We start from the raw sequence: 22,653 nt of genomic DNA on the forward strand, positions 1-22,653 counted from the left end.
TATTCATCGTGTGCTCTGTGTTCATGCAGCTGTCACAGGCCAGATAGAACATGGAGGAGATGGGCTCCCTGCCCTCTGGCTCTTTGTATTCTTGGTATGAAGAAAACTGACAGATACATTTAGAAGCTGTTTCTAATGGATGTGGATTAACTGAAGCTGGAGCACGTGGTAGGGGACACTGGGAGCCCCTGGGAGCACCAGGCCTGCAGCAGAATCGTGTTGGTGTGTGCAGCACACATCCATTGTGCCTCATGGCCGCAGGCGCTGCAGGAAAATAAGTGTAATAACAAGATCAAAGTTTGTGGCACAGCTAGACCTTGCCCAGTGTTGCTCTTCCGTATTAGCCATGCCAGATCCAGTTCATGGCAGACCGTGAAGATCCTCACAGTCACACCATTTTCCCAATTCCTAAATAAACTCATTTTCATAGGGGCCTTTCCTTTGCCTTTACCAAAGTTAAAGAATATCCTCTCTTATGATGAAGGAGGCAGCAAAGGTCAGTGGTTTGTAATAGGAGTCTGGAAACTGGGCATTGTTAAGTACCCATGTCTCGAGATCCTCTATGAAGTCATGCTGTCTTTCGCACCGCAGCTTCTCTCACTTGGAGGTTTAACTTTTTGCTGCTCGTGCTTGCCCCTGTTAAGCTAGAGTGGCAGTTTTCCCTGACCTATATTTTGCATTCTTTAGACAGGTAGCAGGAAGCTGTGATCTCAGGTTAGATGCCAGGTGGGCATGATGTGGGAAGGCCTTCTGATCGTCATGTGGCCTCACAGGGCAAGGGACATTCCCAGCCTGCAGGGATCCTGCAGCAGGAGAACAGAGCACTGTCCTGAGCCAGGAGTCCTGGGCTCCTGTCCTGCCCACCCTTACTTTTAGGACTTCCTGGCTAGGCAGTGGGCTGCGGAGTCCCTTCTAGTCCCAAGAGCATAACGTCTGATGAAATAACTTTAAAGAGGAGATGTGCTTCTGGAGAATTCTGGAGATAAAAGAGTTACTTTTTTTCTGAGGATTTTTTTCTTGGCCATTAACTTTGCTTTTTTCTGCACTTTCTCTCCTCTCTCACTCCTCTCTCATAGGTTCTACCCCTGGAAAACAAAATGAAGGATCCTCGGAAGTTCCCACTCATCCTATACCTGGGCATGGTCATTGTCACCATCCTCTACATCAGTCTGGGGTGTCTAGGGTACCTGCAATTTGGAGCTAATATCCAAGGCAGCATAACCCTCAACCTGCCCAACTGCTGGTACGTCAGGGGAGGATGGAAACCTAGGAGCACTGGATATTTTTAAAAACTAATGGATCAGAGTGTGGATTTTTCCTCTTATCTCTTAAACCAGCCCACTTCACTCTAACCCACCATCTCCTGCCACTGCCAGCCCTCACTGGCTGCCCTGGACTGCATTCTGTTTGCGTTATTCATGTAGAGCCTTCTGCTGAAGCCAGTGGTGCTGATCAGCCGATGGATAAGCCATTTCTCCTTGGAATTCCTAAGCTCAAAAGGACCGGGTATCTAGTCCATTCACTGTAAACCATTCCAAATGGACAGGGAGATGGGAGGGCAAACCTGCATTTGGTTCCCAGCATCAGTTGTGCCTCTCCCTTGGTAGTCACAGGCTTGATATGCAGGTGGGAGCATCTCACTGTGGGCCGGGGATTGTTGGGAGTCCTTTTGTACCTCTCTTGCATTGGTGAGTGTATTATAGGGAAATAGTGAGCCATATTGAAATGCTTCCTGAAAAGGTAGATGATGTCCCAGGGCATGTGCTGAGCAACCATCCTGTTTTGAAGATTAATCATCTCATGGTGGAGAGCAGCTGTTAGCAGACACTGAGAAGCTTGTTGAGTGCCCTCCGGATCAGAATCACCTTTCAGTCTAGGCTGGCTGATCTGCCTGGGTGTGCTTTTTATTTTGTTTTGTTTTGTTTTATTGTATTGTATTTTTTAAGTCAGCAGCACTCAATATTTCCAGGGGCTTTCCCATTCAAGTACGAACCAGGCTTGACCCTGCTTAGCTTCCAAGATCAGATGAGATTGAGCACATTCAGAATGGTATGGCTATAGACCTGGATTCGCTTTTAATTTTTTAAAATTCTTTTTCAGTTGATTTTAACTCGTGAGGCATACTAATTATATATCTGTATGCAGTATGTGTGACATTTGGATACATATATACAATGTGTAATTATCAGATCAGGGTAATTGGCATATCCATCTGGTGCCTACTTTCAAATTTCCAAACGTTTCTGCCCTTCCAAGAAGGAAGAGGCAGGTAGTAGCTTGGTGTAACTGTGTCACCTTTCCCTGGAAGATAAATGGATCGGGAGCAACAGAAGCAGCCCACGTGATCTGAAGCCGTAGAGGAGCATCTGTCTTCTTTCCTAACACCCCAAACCCAGCTGCTGTCACTTTTCTGCCTCTATTTGGGTATAATTTATTTGGCTATCCCTGCAGGTGTCACTCTCCTGAGTCCAGACTTCATAGCTCTCCAGAGGCTCTCGGGCTGCTTTGATGATAGAGCCACCAGATTGTTCCAAAGAGTTTTCATTATTCATGGAGCAAATATGACCTTTTACCAAACTCAGTCTTTACAAGGTTGTTCTCCTGCTTATAGCATAAGAACATTTTCTAGATTTTAAGTTCAGCCACAGAGAAACTCAATGCACATATACACAGTTTGCACATTTAAATAGATTTCCCACAAGGGAGGACAAATGTTTCTTGCTGCCTAACACATGAGGGTCTGGTTTAAAGTGGAGCTTTGCTTAGGGATGGAGACCTTTCCTTTTAATGACCAAGTCAGATCTGTAAGCTGATCACAGACTTTTTTCCTACTCTGCAGTCAAGGCCCTGGAGTGATAAAATAGGGATATCCCGTGGTGAGTCACGTCTTTTTTGGAAGCTACACCTGAATCAGTAGTAGGAAGAGAGCCATAGTGGTACAGAAAGACGGAATTCTGCTCCGGCCTCTTGGTCCTGCAGTGTCTTCATCTAATTCTAGGGACACTTGACTCGGACGGGACAGATATAAATAGGCTTGTGACATTTTAATTGCATTTTTGTTTTTATTTTTGAAGGCACATACACCCATATACCCATGGCAAAGATTCAGATTTTCAAAAGGTACACAGAGAGCATTTAGTTTCCACCCCTCGCCCTCCACTCTAATTCCCAGTTTTACAATTCCCCATTTCAGGGGCAACCATATTCCCAGTTTCTTTCTTTTTTTTTTGAGATGCTTAATGTATGTAAGATTGTCATGTGGGGCGAGGGTATTTTTTTTCTCCTCTTTTTTCTTTTTTAAGACAAATTGTAGCACTCTATAGATACTGTATTGCTTCATGCTTTCTTCACTTAAAAAAAGTGATATAAAAGTGTCCCCATGATAGTGATATACTGTATCACATGATAGAGTGATATATCGTGGGCATAGTTTCATATCACACCTGGAGTTCTGCCTCATACTTTGTTAAAAGCTATATGGGGGCACCACGATTTGTCTAACCAGTTCCCACTGGTTAACATTTAAATTGTTTTCAGTCTTTCCTTCTTAAATGGTGCTGCAGTGAGATATTGTGAATATAAGCTTTTGTGTACATGTGCGAGGATATCTGTGAGCTGAATTTTTAGACATGAAATTGCTGGGTCCGAAGGTCGTGTGGGTTTGTAGCCTTGATAAGTGTCAATAAATCGCAGTGGGACCATTTTGCACTCTTGCTGATGATGTGTAAGTGTGCTGAGCAGGCTTGGCACATCTCCTGTCTGTCTCGGCAGGTTGTACCAGTCAGTTAAGCTGCTGTACTCCATCGGGATCTTTTTCACCTACGCGCTCCAGTTCTACGTCCCGGCTGAGATCATCATCCCCTTCTTTGTGTCCCGAGCACCCGAGCACTGTGAGTTAGTGGTGGACCTGTTTGTGCGCACAGTGCTGGTCTGCCTGACATGTGAGTAGAAGACGATAATTGCCTTGCTTGTTTTTCCCTAAAGGGCACCCAGTCTCCAGGGCGTGCGTGAGAAAAGACAGTATGTGTCTTTTGACATATACTGCCTATGTTTGTGAGCAGAGAACCTGGCCCATGGCCTCGCTTTCAGAGTTGAGGCACCTCCAGATGGGGAAGTGAGTTAATTACATATGTACTCTAAAGAACATGGGAATGAGGACAGTGGTTTATTTATAGATAGGGTATGAAATGCTGTGGAGATGGTTTTTATTTATAGATAGGGTATGAAATGCTGTGGAGATGGTTATCATTCAGAGTAAAGACATACAACTACTATCCCATATTAAATAAGGTAAGGGTCTGAAAGCCATTTAACCCGTATCTGTAATGAGTATAAGTTACTTTGATGAAGGGTACTTATTTGTTTTTTCGAATTGTTGTTTTTCCAGTGTGACAAGTTACTCCTTAGATTTCCTTTAGAGCCTGTAGGATAGTATTCTACACATTTTTAAATGTCGGTCTTACTAAATATGTTTCAGAAAATTTCTACTGATTAACCTAGGTATTTGATTGATCACTTGTGTTTTCTTCTTCTTCTCTCAGCCCCGTTCCAAGGAGTGTAAGTTAAAAGACAGGCTATCCTTCTGTTTGCTGTGGTTGAAAACTGGTGACATTTAGAAAATAAAAGTAAAAATTTTTTTTTTGTAGCTTTTGTGAGTTGGTAGACTAGAGAACCCCGGAGCAAATTGGTCTATAATAGTGAATTTAAGTTTCTAAGAGATTTGCAATTGTTTTCCAAATTGAAATGCTTAAAGCACAGATTCCTCTTTTTGGCTCTATTTGTTTTTTGTTTTGTTTTGTTTTGTTTTTTGGTTTTCTTTTTAACAAGAACCTCTTTGCTTATTATATTGAGACTTCCCCGAGAATTTTCTTAAATTATTCAGTCTGAGCCTCTGTCTTTGGAATAAAAATAGATCCATATGATTTTTAAAATTCTAATTAGGGTTGACTGTTTTAAGGATGAAAGATGGGAATGTTGTCTAGCATTTGCTCTTAGTCATTCTTTCAGGCCCTCTCCTAGACCAGCCTATAGAAACAGCCCACACAGCTGCTAATCCAGGGCCCAGGGCTGTTGAAAGCCGGCTGCTCTTCCCACAGTGACTGAAAAAGAAGGAACATGATGTATCCTGCTTTTCTAGTAGATTGCCTTAATGTGTACTGCTAAGATGGGATGTTTGGATTCCAGATTTTAGTCCTGTCTTGTGCCAGTAACTCTCCATGCTTTGATTCTAAGGTGTATATTTCCGCCGTGGATGGAGTAGCTCTAAGTGCTGAGGAGACAGCTTTCACATGTACCGTATTTATCATGTAAACTCTCAGGGCCTAATTCTTTTTTTTTTTTTTTAATTTATTTATTATTATTATACTTTAAGTTGTAGGGTACATGTGCATAACGTGCAGGTTTGTTACACATGTATACCCGTGCCATGTTGGTGTGCTGCACCCATCAACTCGTCATTTACATCAGGTATAACTCCCAGTGCAATCCCTCCCCCCTCCCCGCTCCCCATGACAGACCCCGGTGTGTGATGTTCCCCTTCCCGAGTCCAAGTGATCTCATTGCTCAGTTCCCACCTATGAGTGAGAACATGCGGTGTTTGGTTTTCTGTTCTTGTGATAGTTTGCTAAGAATGATGGATTCCAGCTGCATCCATGTCCCTACAAAGGACACAAACTCATCCTTTTTTATGGCTGCATAGTATTCCATGGTGTATATGTGCCACATTTTCTTAATCCAATCTGTCACTGATGGACATTTCAGGGCCCAATTCTTAAATCTAAAGGGCACTGGAAGAAAGCATGTGGTTGGTTCAAATAATTTGCTTTTCTCCAAAGTGTTCCCTCCAGAAAAAGTAGGTCTCTCTAGGTAAAACGTGCCTTCCTGACTAAACAGCTTCTCCTCCCTGCCTATTGAGCTGGGGCAGTGACAGGAGCCTGGCTCCTCTCCCTGCCCAGTTTTCCCCTGCAGCCTGACTCAGCCTCCCTGTAGCATATGCCACACTTCCTGCCAGGTTTATTTCTGCAGCACCCCACAGGAGACAGTAGTCTCTGATTCACAGACCTCATGTTATCCTTAGATGCCTCTTGGATTTTGCTTCACTTTTCCTGGCCCTGTCTGTGAGTCTCATCTCCCTTCAACAGCACGATGCTCAGAAGACACGGCTGTTTTTGGTCTTCTAGTGTGTGCCGTTGTTTTTCCCTTCTATGATCTGCTGTGACTTAGCATTGCATGTCATCCTGTTCAAAAAGGCAGCCCCCTTTATCTCTGAGAGCACTCGCCTCTCTCACCTTCCTTGGAGACTTTGAAGTAATTGTGGGACACAGTAGAGGCCTTTCATGGTAGCAGCAACTTAAATGTATTCATGCAAGTTCATTTTGTTCTTGCTTTTCTGTTCTTTCAGATCTTTCAGCACCGTTGATTAGTATGTGATTTTAGATCTTTAATTGATGTTTTTCATTTATACTCATACATTTTAACAGCAGCTTCTTTTATTGCTATTTCTGGTGTTTTCCTATCTTTTCCACAACTTTTCCTCCTCCTCTTCACCCTCCAAGGGGAACAGGAGGAATTTGGTGTAGTTTCATTTTTTTTGCCTTCTTGGAATTCAACTTTCTCCCCACTCTCTCCCATCCTCCAAAGATTACTATGGCTGATACAGACTTTGTGATGCTTAATTTCAAACTGTTGGAGAAGAGGGGGAGGGAAAACAAGTACTTCATAGAATAATGCTCATTTCGTTATGATTTCATATTGGACAGTATCTACTTCCAGCCCAAATTTTTGGAAATGCAGACTTAGCAGGTCACCTTATGTCCAGACCTTGTGTGGAAGAGGCTGGCCCCATCTGGTTGAGTCTGGAGTTGTAGGATCAATGGTTTTTTAGATTTCTTTGGAGCAATAACCCATCCATCCTTCAGTGATTCATACTGATTCTCTGTGGCATTTGCCATGTGACACATTTTACTTCAGTTTGCTATGAAAATTTCAGAAACCTATTTCTGAAGATATAATTACATAAAATCGCATCATTCAAGAAGCCTGTTCAGACTGGAATGCAGAGCTGCAAAACATTCCAAGCAGTCAGATTTTTAGAGGATGAAGCTTCCAGGTCCAAACAGAGTAGCTTCTTAGTACCTTTGGGCCTTTCACACTTTTTAGTCTTGCAGCTACAGTGAAGAAGAGCAGTATCATTCATTAGCTGTGTAACCCTGGCCCCCCTCCAGGAACCCTCACAAGGCCTCAGGGTCCTCAACTGTAAGATAGGACGGGTGTCTGATCTCCAAGGTTTCTCTGAACTCCAAAATTCTGTGATTCTGTGCAGATGCTTTGCACTTGATTTTAAATTTCTACACAAATATTACTCTAAAAAAAAGAAAGTCAATGTAAAAACATTTGGGAATAAAAGAAGAAGAAATTCCAATATTCTACCAATTTAACAAAGTAATGTATTTTTTGCATTGTATCTTCTGTGTCTTAATCCTCATGCGTTCATTGTAAAAATAGTTGCCATTGTAGTTTACACATAACTTTGTCTTCCACATTTTGTTTAATTTTATATCACGAATATTCGTATCTTTCAGTAATATTTTCATGACCTCATGGTATTTCACTGTATTGGTGGATCATATTAACTAAGGTACTCCTTTAATGTTAGACATGGAGGTTGTTTCCCTTGCTTTCATATTTTTAAAATTTATACCCCCACTAAGTCAAATTTTGTATTCTGTCCAAGATTATTGTGAATTTTAAAGGCATATTTATAGACATTTAAAAGTAACATGGTAGGTTTTAAGAACTTTGATCGTAGTAAAATAGCAGCAAGAGCTCCCAGCACAAGAGCTGTAAATGGCCAGCGTATTTCGTAAGTGTGTGTTTGTTCTTTTCAGTGCTTTGCTCTTGTCTTGTGCATAAGTCAGCTCTTTCTGATGCTGGTTCAAAACCACAGGCTCCAGAATCCAGTTCCTTCTGTGAACATGACTGTTGGCCTTATGTTGCTTCAGCAGTTTAAAAGTTCATATTCTTCGTGTCTCTTCACCCGAAGGGAAGACGTTTTGTAATACTGTTGGAGCCCTCTTGACTAATCGTGTGGCTGAGCTGAGGTTGGCCTCTGTCCCCTCTTTGGTACATGCCACAGCTGAGCTGCTGCCGAGAAGTGTATAACTGAGTTTGTTATACAAATGTCTTCCTCTTTGTCTGGGCTGGGGTCTTTTCGTGTGGGGAGGTGCAGGGATTAGGGGAGAGTTGGGAGAGGGGTATTCCTGGCTGGCTGCTTCCTGAGATCTCTACCTTGTTGAGTTTCTCTTTGTAGGCACTTTAACTCACAGAACACATTTAGTGCCAGAAGGGGTTTTATTTGCCCCACATGTCTGAGTAGTCAATTGCTGCTTCTGGAGTTAAAGTCATTTTCCATGGTGGCAAAACAGATACCCGTGCTGTTGAACCCTGGGAGCTGCTGATACAGATTTGGTTTGGACATCCTTCTCTTCTTCCCACTTCATGTTAGTGGGAGGCTTGCTCTTGTCCTCTGCGGTGTCACGCTTTGTGTAGGGTTCAGTGGTGGTATGTGGTTCAGCTAGGACAGGAAGAGGGACTTCCCTTTGTAGCCCTGTGATCCTGGCTTTAAGAGGAGAGAAATGTTCTTAAAATCTCTACTAAGGATATTTTTATTAGGCATATTTATCTTATATAGTGGTGAAAACAAGAACAAGTTTTTAGATTACTTATAAAATATCATGACGAAGCAGAAGATCTTTGTCCAATCAGAGGAAAAATTCTGATCCCAAGCTTCTGTATCTGTTTCCACTTAACTCTCGCCACAGAGTGGAGCATCTCTCTGACTCCACTTAACTGTCATGAAGTGCCCATATGTCCTGCTAGGTCAGTATGGGAGAGGGTGGGGAGATGACAGACTCTCAGGGCTGGGAGAGGCTCTGATTTGTCTCCTGCCAGGGACTCATTTTCTCTGATAATAAAGGCCTCCTGTCTCTTGAGCGGACTTCAGCATTTGTGGAGATGCTCGTGTGGCTGGGACTGAAGAAAAACTCACACTTCCTTTATTCATACGGAACCAAGTGGCTTAGAAGCTCCCTTTTGGGCAAGCCATGTGTTCCGGGAAAGGAGCCCCATCACTTCGCTGCGCCACCTTCAGGCAGGATGTGGTGCTTCCCAGGTGTCAGTGAGGTGAGGAACATATCCCAGAACACAGTCCTAAGTGACTAACACTGGAATGTATAGTCCTTAGAATTTCAGAGTTGGGCGAGACTTCAGACATCACGCAGTTACCACATTTCACAGGTAAATGAATGAACTGAGGCTCAGAATAGTAAGCTGATTTGCCCTGTGCCACTCAGCTTGTTATGGAGCAGGGACTAGTGATAATATTGAAGTATTTATTACTGGTTTTTAGAGCTCTGATTTCTTTACATGAGTGATATCATTTGACCATCCTGTTTAGTAGTTGGGGAAATGAGTCTCAAAGAGTTTAGGTAACTAGCCACTGAGTGGTAGAGCTGAGGTTGGAGCCTGGGCATTCCAAATCCAGAGCCTACACCCATTCCTATACCACCCTCTCCCTGGGGCTCAGTTCTCCCAACTGTTTCCTCCGTGCAGTTTCCACCCCACAGTAACACCTGGCGCCATCACTGCGAGGGTGACATTAGGCAGGGAGACCCAGACCCCACAGAGAGCAAGTGTCTTGGTGTCGGTACCACAGTAGACCAGCTCTTTTGTTGAGCGTTAGATGACCTGTGATGAGAATGCTGTTTTGTCATCAGCCTACAATTTTACCTCTAATTTTCTCCATATTCAACCCTCAAGGTTTGGGAGATGTCACCAACTCTATTTAGAAGCAGCGAAGGGCTAAAAACATACTATTTTTGAGTTGCAGGGAAATTAAAAACCTAAACTTTTTGCACACTTCTCAAAGCCTTGAGATCAGTGAAGATGTTAATGAGAATTGCCGTTATGGTTGATTAATAGAAGAAGGAAAGATGAAGAACTGCTCCAGAGTATATAACACTGTGGCAGAGGTGGATCTGAGACTCAATATCCTTGTGCCCCTTTGCTGTCAGGCTTTGAATCCCTTGTCCAATTCCACTTGACAAAGCAGAAAGAGGTCAGGGCTGATCGTGTGCTGGATTCTCCACCACGCCCGTGGTGCGTCCCTGGGAAAGCTAGCCTGGGTATCTGCCTCCCATTTCCTCACAGACAGAATCCTGCCACTGATCTGCCAGACTCCCTGTCTCCCTTCCCTCTGCATTTCCTTGCCCATCAGGTCTGTGAGGTTATGGCTCAGGGGCTTGAGGTCCTGGATCCTGTTCCCAGCTCTGTTGCTTCCTGTCGTTTACACCCTCTGGGCCTCTCTTTCCATAGGACTGTAGTAATTTTGTGGAGTTACATACCTGTGAAACAGAGGCAGATTCACCTTCACTAGTGAGTGCTTAGCAGTGCTGTCTGCTGGGTACCACTAGACATTCTGCAGTGATGGAAATGTCCTGTGTGTGTGCTGTCCATTGCAGCAGCCACTAGGCACCAGTGGTAGTTGAGACTTTGAAATGTGGCTAGTGTGAATGAAGAACAGGATTCATTTCATTTTAATTCATTTCAATGTAAATAGCCATCCGTGGCTAGTGGCTACTGTGTTGGATAGCACAGCTCCAGGGTAGGTGTGAGGCAGGAGGCATGAATCCACTCTTTCCCTGGTGTGTGAGTCCATTTGCATTGTTATAAAGAAGCACCTGAGACTGGGTAATTTATACAGAAAAGAGGTTTATTTTGGCTCATGGCTCTGCAGGCTGTACAGGAAGTGTGATGCCAGCATCTGCTTCTGGTGAGGGCCCCAGGAAGCTTCTAATCATGGCAGAAGGCAAAGCGGGAGCAGGTCTCACATGGCAAGATAGGGAGCAAGGATAAGGGAGATACCAGGCTGTTTTAAACAACAGCTGTCTTGGGGAGGGCACCAAGTCATTCATGAGGGATTTGCCCCCACGACTCTTCCCACCAGGCCCCACCTCTGACATTGGGGATCATATTTCAACATGAAATTTGGAGGGGACAAATATCCAAACCATATTACCTGGTAAGTCCTGGTTCCCACATGCCTCTCATCTTACTGCAGGGAGTGCTATTGCATTTTGCTTGTTTTTGTGGCTCCACAAAAATCAACTTCAGACATTTCAGTTTAAAGTGTTTCTTACAAAATCTGGTCTTGAAATGCAATCCAATCCTTTCTTCTGGTGCTCATCCAAAGAAGCAGTGATCGATGTAGACATTGGCTGCCTTGGACTCAGACGTCCTGGCAATCTCACCAGGGTGATGCCTTCTTAGAGTGACTTGACTACATTTTTGCCTTACAAAATGAACTTAGAAGCAAACCTCTCATATAAAAGGTAACCTCTCGTAGGAATCAGTGAGGTAGTAGATAAGCTCTGGATGTCTGCATCAAGGCTGGGAGCATCCAGCTGTAGCCCAGCAGTGGGAGAGACAATCTGTGAAACTCCGTTTGATTACTGACAGGTTAGTAACTAACAGGAAGTCATGCTGTAGCAGGATGCATTTTTCATGGCCAAAAAGATGAATACTAATGACGATAACATTAACATGTAAGACATCCCTACTGTACACCAGGCCTTTTGTGAAGCACCTGCATAACCTCATTTGACCATCATGACATCTCTATGATATAGGAGCAGTTAATATCCCCATTTTGCCAACAAGAAAACTGGGGAATAGAAAGGTACCATACCTTCCCCAGTGTCATTCAGCTAATTAGCAGCAGAGCCAAGGTCTGAACACAAGAACCTAGGTCCAGAGCCCACAACCCTCAATAAACCTGTGAAACACTGGCCTTTGCCTGCCTGGTGGAAAGATCGGTGAGATGGGAAGCATGGGGTCAGTGGGCACTAGGATACTTGAATTCGGTGAAGCCTCCTGCTTGCAGCACTGTCTGGCAGTATTGGCAATGGTTGGTATGGCACGGAAGCTGATGGCACCTCCTGCGGCAGTGCACCATTGGTCTCCGTCAGTTCCTCCTTCCTTGCTAACCCGTGACTGAGTTTCAGATGTGAGAGGCAGTGGGTGTCCTGACACAGAGATACGGTCATTGTGTGGGGCTTTGCCAGGGGTCAGCCTGCAGATAGAACTGCTTTTTTTCACCTGTATGAAAATGCTCTGTGAAATGCGGTTTTATCACGGTGTCTTTCCAGAAAGAGGGGTTTCTTTTCCTATTTGGTTTCTTGTCAGTCAAGTAGAAATATTTGTGTTGGAGTCTCCCTGAGTGGTAAGAAAATGAGCAGCTGCTCAGAAATGTCCACCTCCTTTTCTGCCCCCTACCCTCCCTCCTTTGGTAGAAACCAGATTGCCCTGAAACGTAATTTGGTTCCTTTTGTGCAGAAAGATGGAAGTCATGCGCTGTAGCAGGAAAAGCTGAAAGCCCAGGGACTGGAGCCAGAAGATCCAGGTTCCAGTCCCAGTTCTGCTGACCTTGCAGGGGGACGCCAGTTATTCCACATTTCTGGGCATCTGTTTCACAGAGATTGAACTGGATAATGTCTGCGTTTTCTTAGAGCTCTCAATCCTAGAAGACGGACAGATGCTGAATTTGCTCAACAGTAGGGAGACAGACCTCTCCCAGCTCTGGGCATCTTAAACAGGCATGTCCTCTCTTTCTGCAGGCATCTTGGCCATCCTCATCCCCCGCCTGGACCTGGTCATCTCCCTGGTGGGCTCCGTGAGCAGCAGCGCCCTGGCCCTCATCATCCCACCGCTCCTGGAGGTCACCACCTTCTACTCAGAGGGCATGAGCCCCCTCACCATCTTCAAGGACGCCCTGATCAGCGTCCTGGGCTTCGTGGGCTTTGTGGTGGGGACCTATGAGGCCCTCTATGAGCTGATTCAGCCAAGCAATGCTCCCATCTTCATCAATTCCACCCGTGCCTTCATATAGGGATCTGGGTTCGTCTCTGCAGCTGCCTACCCCTGCCTCGTGTGTCCCCCGTTACCTGTCCCCAGAGCCTCAGGTATGGTCCAGGCTCTGAGGAAAATCAGGGTTGCTGTGTGGGAACCCCTCTGCCTGGCTCCTGGATACCCCGGGCCAGGTAACCTGAGGGCAGGGGAGAAGTGGGGTGGCAGACATGCAGAAGTGCCACTAGTGACAGGGCCGCCATCACTTACTTGTACCTATTTACACCCAGACCTTTCCAGCTCCCCCTCATCATGCCTCCTCCTTCCTCCCTTCCTCCCCCGCTGCTGGTGCGCCTCGCCCAATTCATTCTTACTGCACAGTTCACTTTATTTAACAATTTTAGTGTCCCCCACCTCATGTTTTCACCTTTTCTGGTCTAGGCGTAGATTAAATAACTGGGAACTCCCCCTCTTTGTAAAGCTGGGCCTCTTTCTCATCTCTCTGCCAAATGTTGTATCTCAGTATTCTTCCTACCCGAGTCTCCAGGGGCTGGCTGGACCTACCTGGTCATTTGAAACAGGCCCCCCAAACTGGAGTTTTTAATCTTGACTCTCTGGCTTGCTGTGTCCCTTAAGGCAATGCGTCTCTTCCGCGGATTCCTTAGGATGGGTCACAGTACTGTATTCTTAGTTGCTTTAGCTCTTAAAACATAGGAAGTGTTGTCTAAACGGAAAATATTTATCTTTTATTTAAAATCAGATTTTTGTTTTTAGACTGTCTCTAGATCTGGGGCTATTACGAATGACTTCTTCTTCAGTAAACTTTGACTCAACTTCTCCTGCTGAAAAGAAGCTCGCTCCAGGAGATGTCTGCTGTGGTCCTCGGCACTCTTGGCTGAGGACGCAAAGGTTTTAATCAGGATCATCTAAAAATGTACCTCGGTGAGGAGGCGCAGATTTTGCCTCCTGTTGACCAGCCTGGTTTCATACTGAAAAGACATTGAAGGACTGCAGAAATGTGTGGGTGCACTGGGCCGAGGGAAGGGTGGCTGAGTGAGAGGCGTATAAAATGGGGCTGTGTACATGCAGGCCCATGTTTCCGCCTCAGCCCATGCCAGGTGAAAGGATCAGCAATGCTCAGTTGCCATCGTGCTGGGACGACACCCGCTCTATTGCCACGGATGAGTAGCTGAGGTCAGTGTGCACAGAGAGTTTGACATTAAGTTCATAGACTTTACAGCAGCTGGTCTGACACTACGCGCGGTGCTTGGTTGTTTACAATCAGTGGGGAATAGGGCAGAACCAGTGCCCGTCTCCACACTGCCTCTGTGGCCTAGACTTTGAAAGGAACCACTGAACACTAATTATGAGCCCTGTCTTTCCCCCAGAATGCCTCCCTGGGTTTCGCAAACAGCCTTGAGGTTGGCCCTCCTCAAGGTCAGCCTTCAGATTTGGGAGCAAACTTCAGAGAAGGCTGAGGAAGATACATTGCCTTGCTGTGGACTGCCTCTTCTTTCCTCTTGGTGTACAAAGTATTTCAGAAGGCCATTGATGAGTTTCCCCTCTTTAGCTGTGTGTGTGTGTGCACAGTGTGTGTGTGTGTGTGTGTTCCTGTGTAAGTAACAGACCAGACCCCTTGTCTCCTCTGTTCCGTCACCAGGCTCTTGCTTCACTGCAGATACAGTTCACTCTGAAAGTTGGTTGAAGGAGAGCAGCAAAAATGTATCAGGGGTTTTGCTTCTGTGTTTCACCTAAAGCTCATAAGGGCTGTGACCCAGCCACATGGCCCCAGTTTTTTCTGTCTCTTCTGTTCCAAAGCCAGGAGAGCTGACTTCCAGGTGAAGGGATGGGAAAAGTGGACTCTCATTGTAGTGACTCCCCACCTACCTAATAATTTGTTAACTTAAGAACATGCCGTCATTGTTGACTTGTTCTTCCTTAGGAGAAGGATGCTTTTCACCACCCTTTCTGTTCTATGGTGGACTCTTAACAGGTGCTATGTGACCACGAATCTAGCTGGGAGTAGCAGAGGCCCTGTCTTCTGAAGTCTCAGGTTTAGAAGTTACCAAAGTGGGCTCGGAAACTGTCATCTCCTGGTTCCAAGTTCGGGCTCTGGCAGCCCAGCCACTACCTTAGCTGTCTTCCCCAGCGGTGCTAAGAGTGGTCTCAGTGAGAAGGTAGAGGCCACCTGGAGGGCCAGGCCTGTGTCCTGCCCATGTCCTCCTTGGTGGATGTTTCTGTTTACTCAGAGCTGCTAGAGGCCATCCTGCCCAGCCGAGTTCTGAGATTGGGACTGTGATGTTGGCACCTGAGGACTGGATGGGAGAATCCTGGGGGTCCCCCAGCTCTTAGCAAGATGCAGGCTATTGCTGCTTGGCTGTGAGAACACGGTATGTAGGAGAGTTGGCTGTAGCTTTAGGATTTCTGGAAGCCAATTTGTTATTGCCTGTTTGATCTCTGGCTTGTGTTCCTGCTACACTGACAGACTGATTGCGTGGCTCTTCCAGAAGACCCAGGAAGGGCACTCCAGCTGGAGGACCTTCCTGGCTGTGCAGGTGCACAGCTGTTAGGCATCAAGCAAAGGATCAGCCAGTCAGTAGTAGTGGGAGGAAGCCCTTCCTCCTCTTATGCAAGCAGCCCTCAGCCAGCCCAGAATCTCTTATGCAGCCCAAAGGGCTTCTTGAAGCAGAGAACCCTCCCTGGTGTCCTCCCACAATAAGTAGAAACACGATCACAGAGCAACAGAGCAAAGGCTTTCAGGAGTGTGAGGCTGCATCTGCTGGAGCAAAGGGGAGCCGTGGGATTTCCCAGCCAGATACTCTTGAGCTTTGTGACCCTGCTCCTGTCACCCCAATTTCCCCAAGCCAGAGGTAGCTTTCTCAGAGCCCCTTGGTGGTTCTCTCCTCCAAATGCTGCTGTTGGGAGCAGGCTTCCAGCTCTCAGTGGGCAGTGCACCTCCTGCTAAATGCAGACACTTGCTGGGAAGAGTGTGAGCTGGCATCTTCTGTTCACTCTGCCTAGCAGTTGTCACCATTCACAAGTGGCATTATTTATGTTGTGCTGCTGTCCAGCTGCTAAGATCCCTTCATCTGCACAAGCCCTGGCGAGATACGTGTGAATGTGTGTCATTTCACTTCAGCCGCCCTCTTCCATTTCTCCTCTGCAGCTGGATTCATTGGCTGATGCTCACTGCTCACTGTCTATCCCCAGGAAATTTATAGTTTTATCGATAGTCTTAAAGTGTTGATCCTAAACAAGTGCATTCGAAAAATCATGTTTCTTCTCTCTCATCTCTCATCTTACTTTTCTCTTCTCAGATTTCTCCCTTCCTAGAACATTATCTCTGTTTAGCACGAATGTTCACCTCATATTTTTCGGAAGTGCAAAAATCTCAATTTATGTCTGTTTACAGCTCTCTGTCCTCACTGCTCACAGCAAGGGTTTCTGTATCAGTGGATTTTATTTTGTAGCTGCTGAGATGTTAAGGCAAGCTTCAGCATCTGCCCCCACTGGGTCCACAATGCTGCTTCCTCAATGCTGCTTCCTCAAAGAGAAGACACAGAGTCCAAGTGGCAGGACTTGAGGCTGGCTTCCAGTCTGCCTTAGAAGTTAATTTTCCAAAGTACATTACAGATCTCTGAGGCCATTAGGGGAAAAGGAAGGGGTGTGGTTTGTCTTTGAAATTACGGTTAATACTTTTAGACAGTAAATTCGACTGGTTGCAAGGCTATTTGCCCCAACAATATCAGCCTGTAACATTTCTTCTCTTTCCTTTGTGCCACTGAGTCATTCCCTGGCCAGAGGACATAAATGGTGCTGATAAGAGGTTATCAGAGTAAGGAAGGTAGGAGATATAGGTACAGGGTGCCTGTCATTCACTGTGTTACTTGGTTTAAATCAAAGTGATTCTGGGGAAGCTATGTTCTTTCAGTGGGTAATAAAATTGGTAACTCTATTGTAAAACATGTCAATGGTGTGTGAAGAAAATCAACCAATCCGTAGGTGTTGCTAACTAGACAGTACTGTGTATGTTACGTGCCTGCGTGGATGTGGATCATGCCAGAGTTCATAGATCCTGTTTGGGGGTTTGCACATGGATCATATGTTAAGCTTTTTCTTTTCAATAAATGAATTTTATTTTTTATTTTTGAGAGGTTGCTGTCTGTGTCTTTTTTTTTTTCCTTTTTATATCACTCAGATCCCTTGACTAGATACTGGGTTAGATGTTTCTGGTTTATGCCACAGAGTTCATATGAGAGTGGCACAAGCAGTAGACCCTTCCATGGAATTAAGAGTTGCCCAAGAAGAAAGGGACCAGGAATGTGTTTTTGTTTTTTTCTGTTAGACAATCCTCCCCTCCCTAAACCTCCTTCCGCTTCTCTTGAAGACTTGAGTAAGAATTTTCAGCCCTCTCCTTGCATAGCAGATGAGCCCACGTGACAGGTGTGATGGCCAGTTTTATATGTGTCAACTTACAATTCAGTCAAACACTAATCCAGGTGTTGCTGCAAAGGTGTTTTGTAAATGTGGTTAATGTCTATAATCAATTGCCTTTAAGTAAAAGAGGTTTTCTCAGTATTGTGGGTGGGCCACATTCAATCAGTGTAAAGGCCTTTAGAGCAAAGCTGAGGTTTCCTTGGAGAAGAAATTCTGCCTCCAGACTGCAGCATCAGCTCCTACGGGCCTGCCCTGTGACTCGCAGACTTGCCGGCTCACACAGTCATGGGAGCCAGTTCCTTGATCTCTCTCTCTCAGTCTTTCTATGTGTATTTATATTCATATATGTGTATGTATATATGTGTGTGTATATATAAATCTCCTACTGGCTTTGTTTCTCTGAAGAAATCTGACACAATAGGTAACACTTAATTTTCTTGAAATGTGGAGATTAATTTCAGGACAGGACAATGGAAAAGACACTCCTTCCCTTCCCTTTTTGTCACTGAGTGGGAAAACACACTTAAGGCTTAAAATGTTTATTCTCAATACATTGGTTCCCCCAAAAAAAAATTACTTGGAATTTGTTCCCACCAGCAAGCACGCAATCAGTTCTGCAGCAAACATGCAATCAGTTCTGCAGCAAACACTAGCCAGGTGTGCTCCAATTCAATTCTGACACCACCTGCCTGGAGATGGCATCAGATCCCACAGGATGAGGGCTCAGTCCCCAAGAGTGACACCCCTCACCACCACCACCACTTCCAGTGCCAATTGCAAGTACCAGGTTGTTTACCTGTGCTTCTGACTGGCTAAAAATTGTAAATCAGGGTTCCCATGACTCTGTTTTGGGGTTTGATTAATTTGCTAGAGTAGCTCATAGAACTCAGGGAAATACACTTACTTGTATAAGTTTAAAAACAGAGCCTTCAAGGAACACTCTTAAAAGTATAATATTTTACGAAGAGAGGAAGGCAGGCATATAGTCTTTTTCATTGTCATTATCATTTCTGGAACAGGAAGGTCAAAGAGATTTAGCAGCTATGCCAAGCTGCCCACCAGTAGGTAGTAGCATTAGGATACACATGCAAGTCTTCTGGTTCCAGAACCTGAGTGTTTCCCAAGGCTCTGGCTGCGTGTCTTTCTTGCAACCTCAAGGGGGAGGTTTGCCTTGAGGAATTGTCATGAGGGTTAGAGAGAATGTTGTAAAGTGCCATATGTCATAATCACAAAGGACTTATTAAACATTTTCTGAAATATTCGCTGACTTGTAGAAAACCAGGACTCCAAAGTACTTCTGCTTGTTGTTCTGGCTGTCCGTCCATGCACTGATGTCTTGTTGACTTCCTCTGTGGAGAGCACTCGATCCTCTTTTAGGTTGTCCACCTCTTGAAGTTTTTATTTCTGCTCACATTTATACCTAATGGCTGTAACCTCTTCTTCCAGAGAGCCAGGGCCCTCCGGTAAGCCCATTGCACTACTACTGGAGGCATAAACCTGAGTGACAGTGGACCCTAAGCCTGGGGCTCTTTGCTATGTAGGTTGCCTTCCTCATACTTAGCCTGTTGTGGTTGTGCTGAGGAACTATGTGTGTCTTTAATGGGTATGCTTTACTAGACCCTTGGCCATTGGTCTCCTTTAAAAAAAAATGGGGTAAAATTTACATGTAATTAAATTTAGATCTACCTTTTCAAATGTACAGTTCAGTGTGTTTTGCATACAGTCATGTGACCACCATCTCAGTCAAGATACAGACCATCTCCTTTGCCCCCAGAAAGTCCCTTGTGCCCCTTTGCAATCAATCCCATCCTCACACCACTCAGTTGCTGGCAGCTACTAATGTGTTTTTTCTGTCTCCAGTTTTGTCTTTTCTAGAATGTCATATAAAACCATTACGTATGCAGCCCTTTGTGTCTGGTTTCTTTCACTTAACATAATCATGCTTTTTTATATTCCTCCACGTTGTTACATGTATCCATAATTGATTCTTTTTATTGCTGAGTAGTATCCATTGCATGAGTGAACCATAATTTGTTTATCCATTCATTAGTTGATAGTCTTTGAGGCTGCTTCAAATTTTTAGCTGTTATGGCTTAGTTATTTTAATGTAAATTCCTGGTAAACAATTTAGAAACTGCCTCTTCTTTCTTGCTTAAAACTCACTTGTAACTGCTGCTAATCAGAGTATGTTATGAGGGCAACTTGAATCTGTGCACCCCAGTGGCCATTCTCAAGTTTTGGGCTCAAATATACTCTATACTTAATTATGAAAAAATTACTATTATGAATAAAGCTGCTATAAATACTTATGTACAGGTCTTTGTGTAGACCTATGTTTTTATTTCTCTTGGGTAAATACCTAGAGGTGAAATGATGGGGTTGTATGGGAAATGTGTGTTAACTTTCGGCAAATTGTTTTCCAAAGTGGCCGTTCCCTTTTGGATTCCTAATGTATAACAGTTACAGTTGCTCCATATCCTCACCAATACTTAATATTGTGGTCTTTTAAATTTTAGCCCTCTAATAGGTGTGAAGTGGCATCTCATTGCAGTTGTAATTTGCATTTCCCCAATGACTAGTGATGTTTTGCACCTCTTTACATGCTTATTGGCCTATCTTTTTAATGAAGTATTTGTTCAAATATTTTGCCTCTTAAAATTCAGTCATCTACTTCTTTTGATATGTTTTTTATTGGAAAATAATTGTAGATTTACAGGAAGAGTCAAAGGCACAGGAGGGAGGTCCAGGTCCAGAGCACCCTTCAGCTGGGCTTCCCAGTGTTAATATCTTGCATAACTGTAGTACATTATCGAAACCAGGAAATTGACATTGGCGCAATCCATAGAGCTGATGCAGATTTCGTTAGTTATACAGATACTCATTTGTTTGTGTGTTTGTGTATAGCTGTATGCAGTTTTATCATGAGTAGCTTTGTATACACCACTACCACAAACTAGATACCTAACTGTATCATCACCTCAAGACTCCTTTATGCTACCCCTTTATAAATACCCACTCCCTTCAGTCCCCCACATCCCTAACCTTCCCCAAAAGCCACGAATCTGTTCTTCATCTCTATAATTTTGTTATTCATGAAATAAATAATAATAATTCAATAAATTGAATTATGCCATATGTATCTTTTTGGGGTTGGCTTCTTTCACTCAGTATAATTTCCTTGATGTTCATCTAAGTTGTTGCATTTATCAATAGTTTGTTTCTTTTTATTGTTGAGTAGGATTCCATGGTACTGATATTTAACCATTCGCTCACTGAAAGAAATGTGCATCGTTTCCAGATTTGGTTATTACAAATAAAGTGCTATAAATATTTGTGCAAGTGTTCCTGCATGAAAATAGTTTTAATTTCTCTGGAATATATGCCCAGGAGCACAACTGTTGAATTGTATGGTGATATGGTTTGGCTGTGTCCCCACGCAAATCTCATCTTGAGTTTCCACATGTTGTGGGAGGGACCCGGTGGGAGGTGATTGAATTGTGGGGGCATGTCTTTCCTGCATTGTTCTCGTGATAGTGAATAAGCCTGACGAGGTCTGATGGTTTTAAAAAGGGGAGTCTCCCTGCACACGCTCATTCTCTCTTTGCCTGCTGCCATCCACTTAAGATGTGACCTGCTCCTCCTTGCCCTCCACCATGATTGTGAGGCCTCCTCAGCTACGTGGAACTGTAAATCCAATTAAACCTCTTTCTTTTGTAAATTGCCCAGTCTCTGGTATGTCTTTATCAGCAGCGTGAAAATGGACTAATACATATGGTGAGCCCCATTATTAGTTTTAAAAGGAACTTCTAAACCATTTTCCAGAATGACTGTACCATTTTACTACTCTAGCAACAATGTATGAGTGGTCTATTTCCTCTGCAACTTTGCCAGCCTTTGCTGTTACCACTACTTGTGGGTTTTTGTTTGTTTGTTTGTTTTTTGAGATAGAGTCTCTGTCACCCAGGCTGGCATGCAGTGGCACCATCTTGGCTCACTGCAACCTCCGCCTCCTGGGTTCAAGTGATTCTCCTGTCTTAGCCTCTTCAGTAGCTGGGACTACAGGTGTGTGCCACCATGCCCAGCTGATTTTTGTACTTTTAGTAGAGAGGGGGCTTTGCCATGTTGGCCAGGCTGGTCTTGAACTCCTGATCTCAGGTGATCCACTCACCTTGGCTTCCCAATACTATTTGTTATTGTAACCATTTATCAGATCCTGTGTTTTGTTAGATTTATACTTAAGTATTTAATTTTTTTTTTGGAGCAATTATAAATGGTGTTTTTTTATTCCAGTCTCTGTGTGTCCATTGGTAGTATATAGAAATACAACTGATTTATGTATTTTAATCTTGTATCCTGTGACCTTTCTGTGCTCAATAATTCTGTGAGTTTTTGGTTAGATTTCATGCTTTTTTTTTTTTTTTTTTTTTTGGGAGCCCAGGTCATCTGTAACCCAGGCTGGAGTGCAGTGGCATGATCTCGGCTCACTGCAAGCTCCACCTCCTGGGTTCATGCCGTTCTCCTGCCTCAGCCTCCCGAGTAGCTGGGACTACAGGCACCTGCCACCACGCCCGGCTAATTTTTGTATTTTAGTAGAGGTTTCACCATGTTAGCCAGGATGGTCTCGATCTCCTGACCTCATGATCCACCCACCTCAGCCACCCAAAGTGTTGGGATTACAGGTGTGAGCCACCGTGCCTGGCCGGGATTTTCTTTTTAGACAACCACGTTATCTGCAAATAGAGATAGGTGTATTTCTTTTTTTCCAATGTGTATCTCTTTTCTTTTTTCTTTTTTTTTTTGGCCATATTGCAATGGTTCAAATTTCTAGTTTAAAACAAGTGGTGAGAGTGAACATCCTAGTCCTGTCTCTGATCTTGTAGGGAAAGCATTCAGTCTTTCACTTTAAGTATGATGTAAGTAGTATACTTTTTATAGAAGTTCCCCTCTATTACTGTGCTGAGATACTTTAAAAATCATGAATGAGTACTGAATTTTGTCAAATGCTTTTTCTGTATCTGACATGATCGTACAGTTCTTCTTTTTTCACCTTTTGATATGGTGGATTCCGTTAATTGATTTTTGAATATTGAACTGGCCTTGCTTATTTACTTGGAATAAATCCTGCTTTATCATGGTATACTATTCTTTACATTGTTAGATTGCCTTTCATTTTTCACCCACCCTGATATTTACTCTCACAGATGTAGAATCCAGAATGGTGCCTTTTTAGAAATGAGCAGAACCATATGCATAACTTCTATTTTTGGCATAAGTGTACTTTTGCCCCAGGCTGGATTTCCAGCTGCTCCGTGCTAC

General features: G+C 44.1%; 1 protein-coding gene across 7 annotated transcripts in view; it reads left to right on the forward strand.

Annotated features, from left to right (window-relative positions):
• Positions 1-20,473, forward strand: part of SLC36A1 (solute carrier family 36 member 1) — a 61,491-nt gene extending 41,018 nt beyond the window's left edge. For 6 of the 7 annotated variants that reach the window (XM_009209430.4, XM_003900394.5, XM_031666554.1 and 3 more), the window contains 3 exons: positions 1,077-1,243; positions 3,772-3,941; positions 12,672-20,473. In XM_009209430.4, the coding sequence (XP_009207694.1) occupies positions 1,077-1,243; positions 3,772-3,941; positions 12,672-12,943 (609 nt within the window). In that variant the 3' untranslated portion in view covers positions 12,944-20,473. The remainder of the gene's footprint in view (positions 1-1,076; positions 1,244-3,771; positions 3,942-12,671) is intronic. The other variant, XM_009209429.4, reaches the window with a different exon arrangement.
• Positions 20,474-22,653: the final 2,180 nt, after the last annotated feature.

The sequence above is a fragment of the Papio anubis genome, chromosome 5 (assembly GCF_008728515.1).
Source record: "Papio anubis isolate 15944 chromosome 5, Panubis1.0, whole genome shotgun sequence".
Taxonomy (NCBI): Eukaryota; Metazoa; Chordata; class Mammalia; order Primates; family Cercopithecidae; genus Papio; species Papio anubis.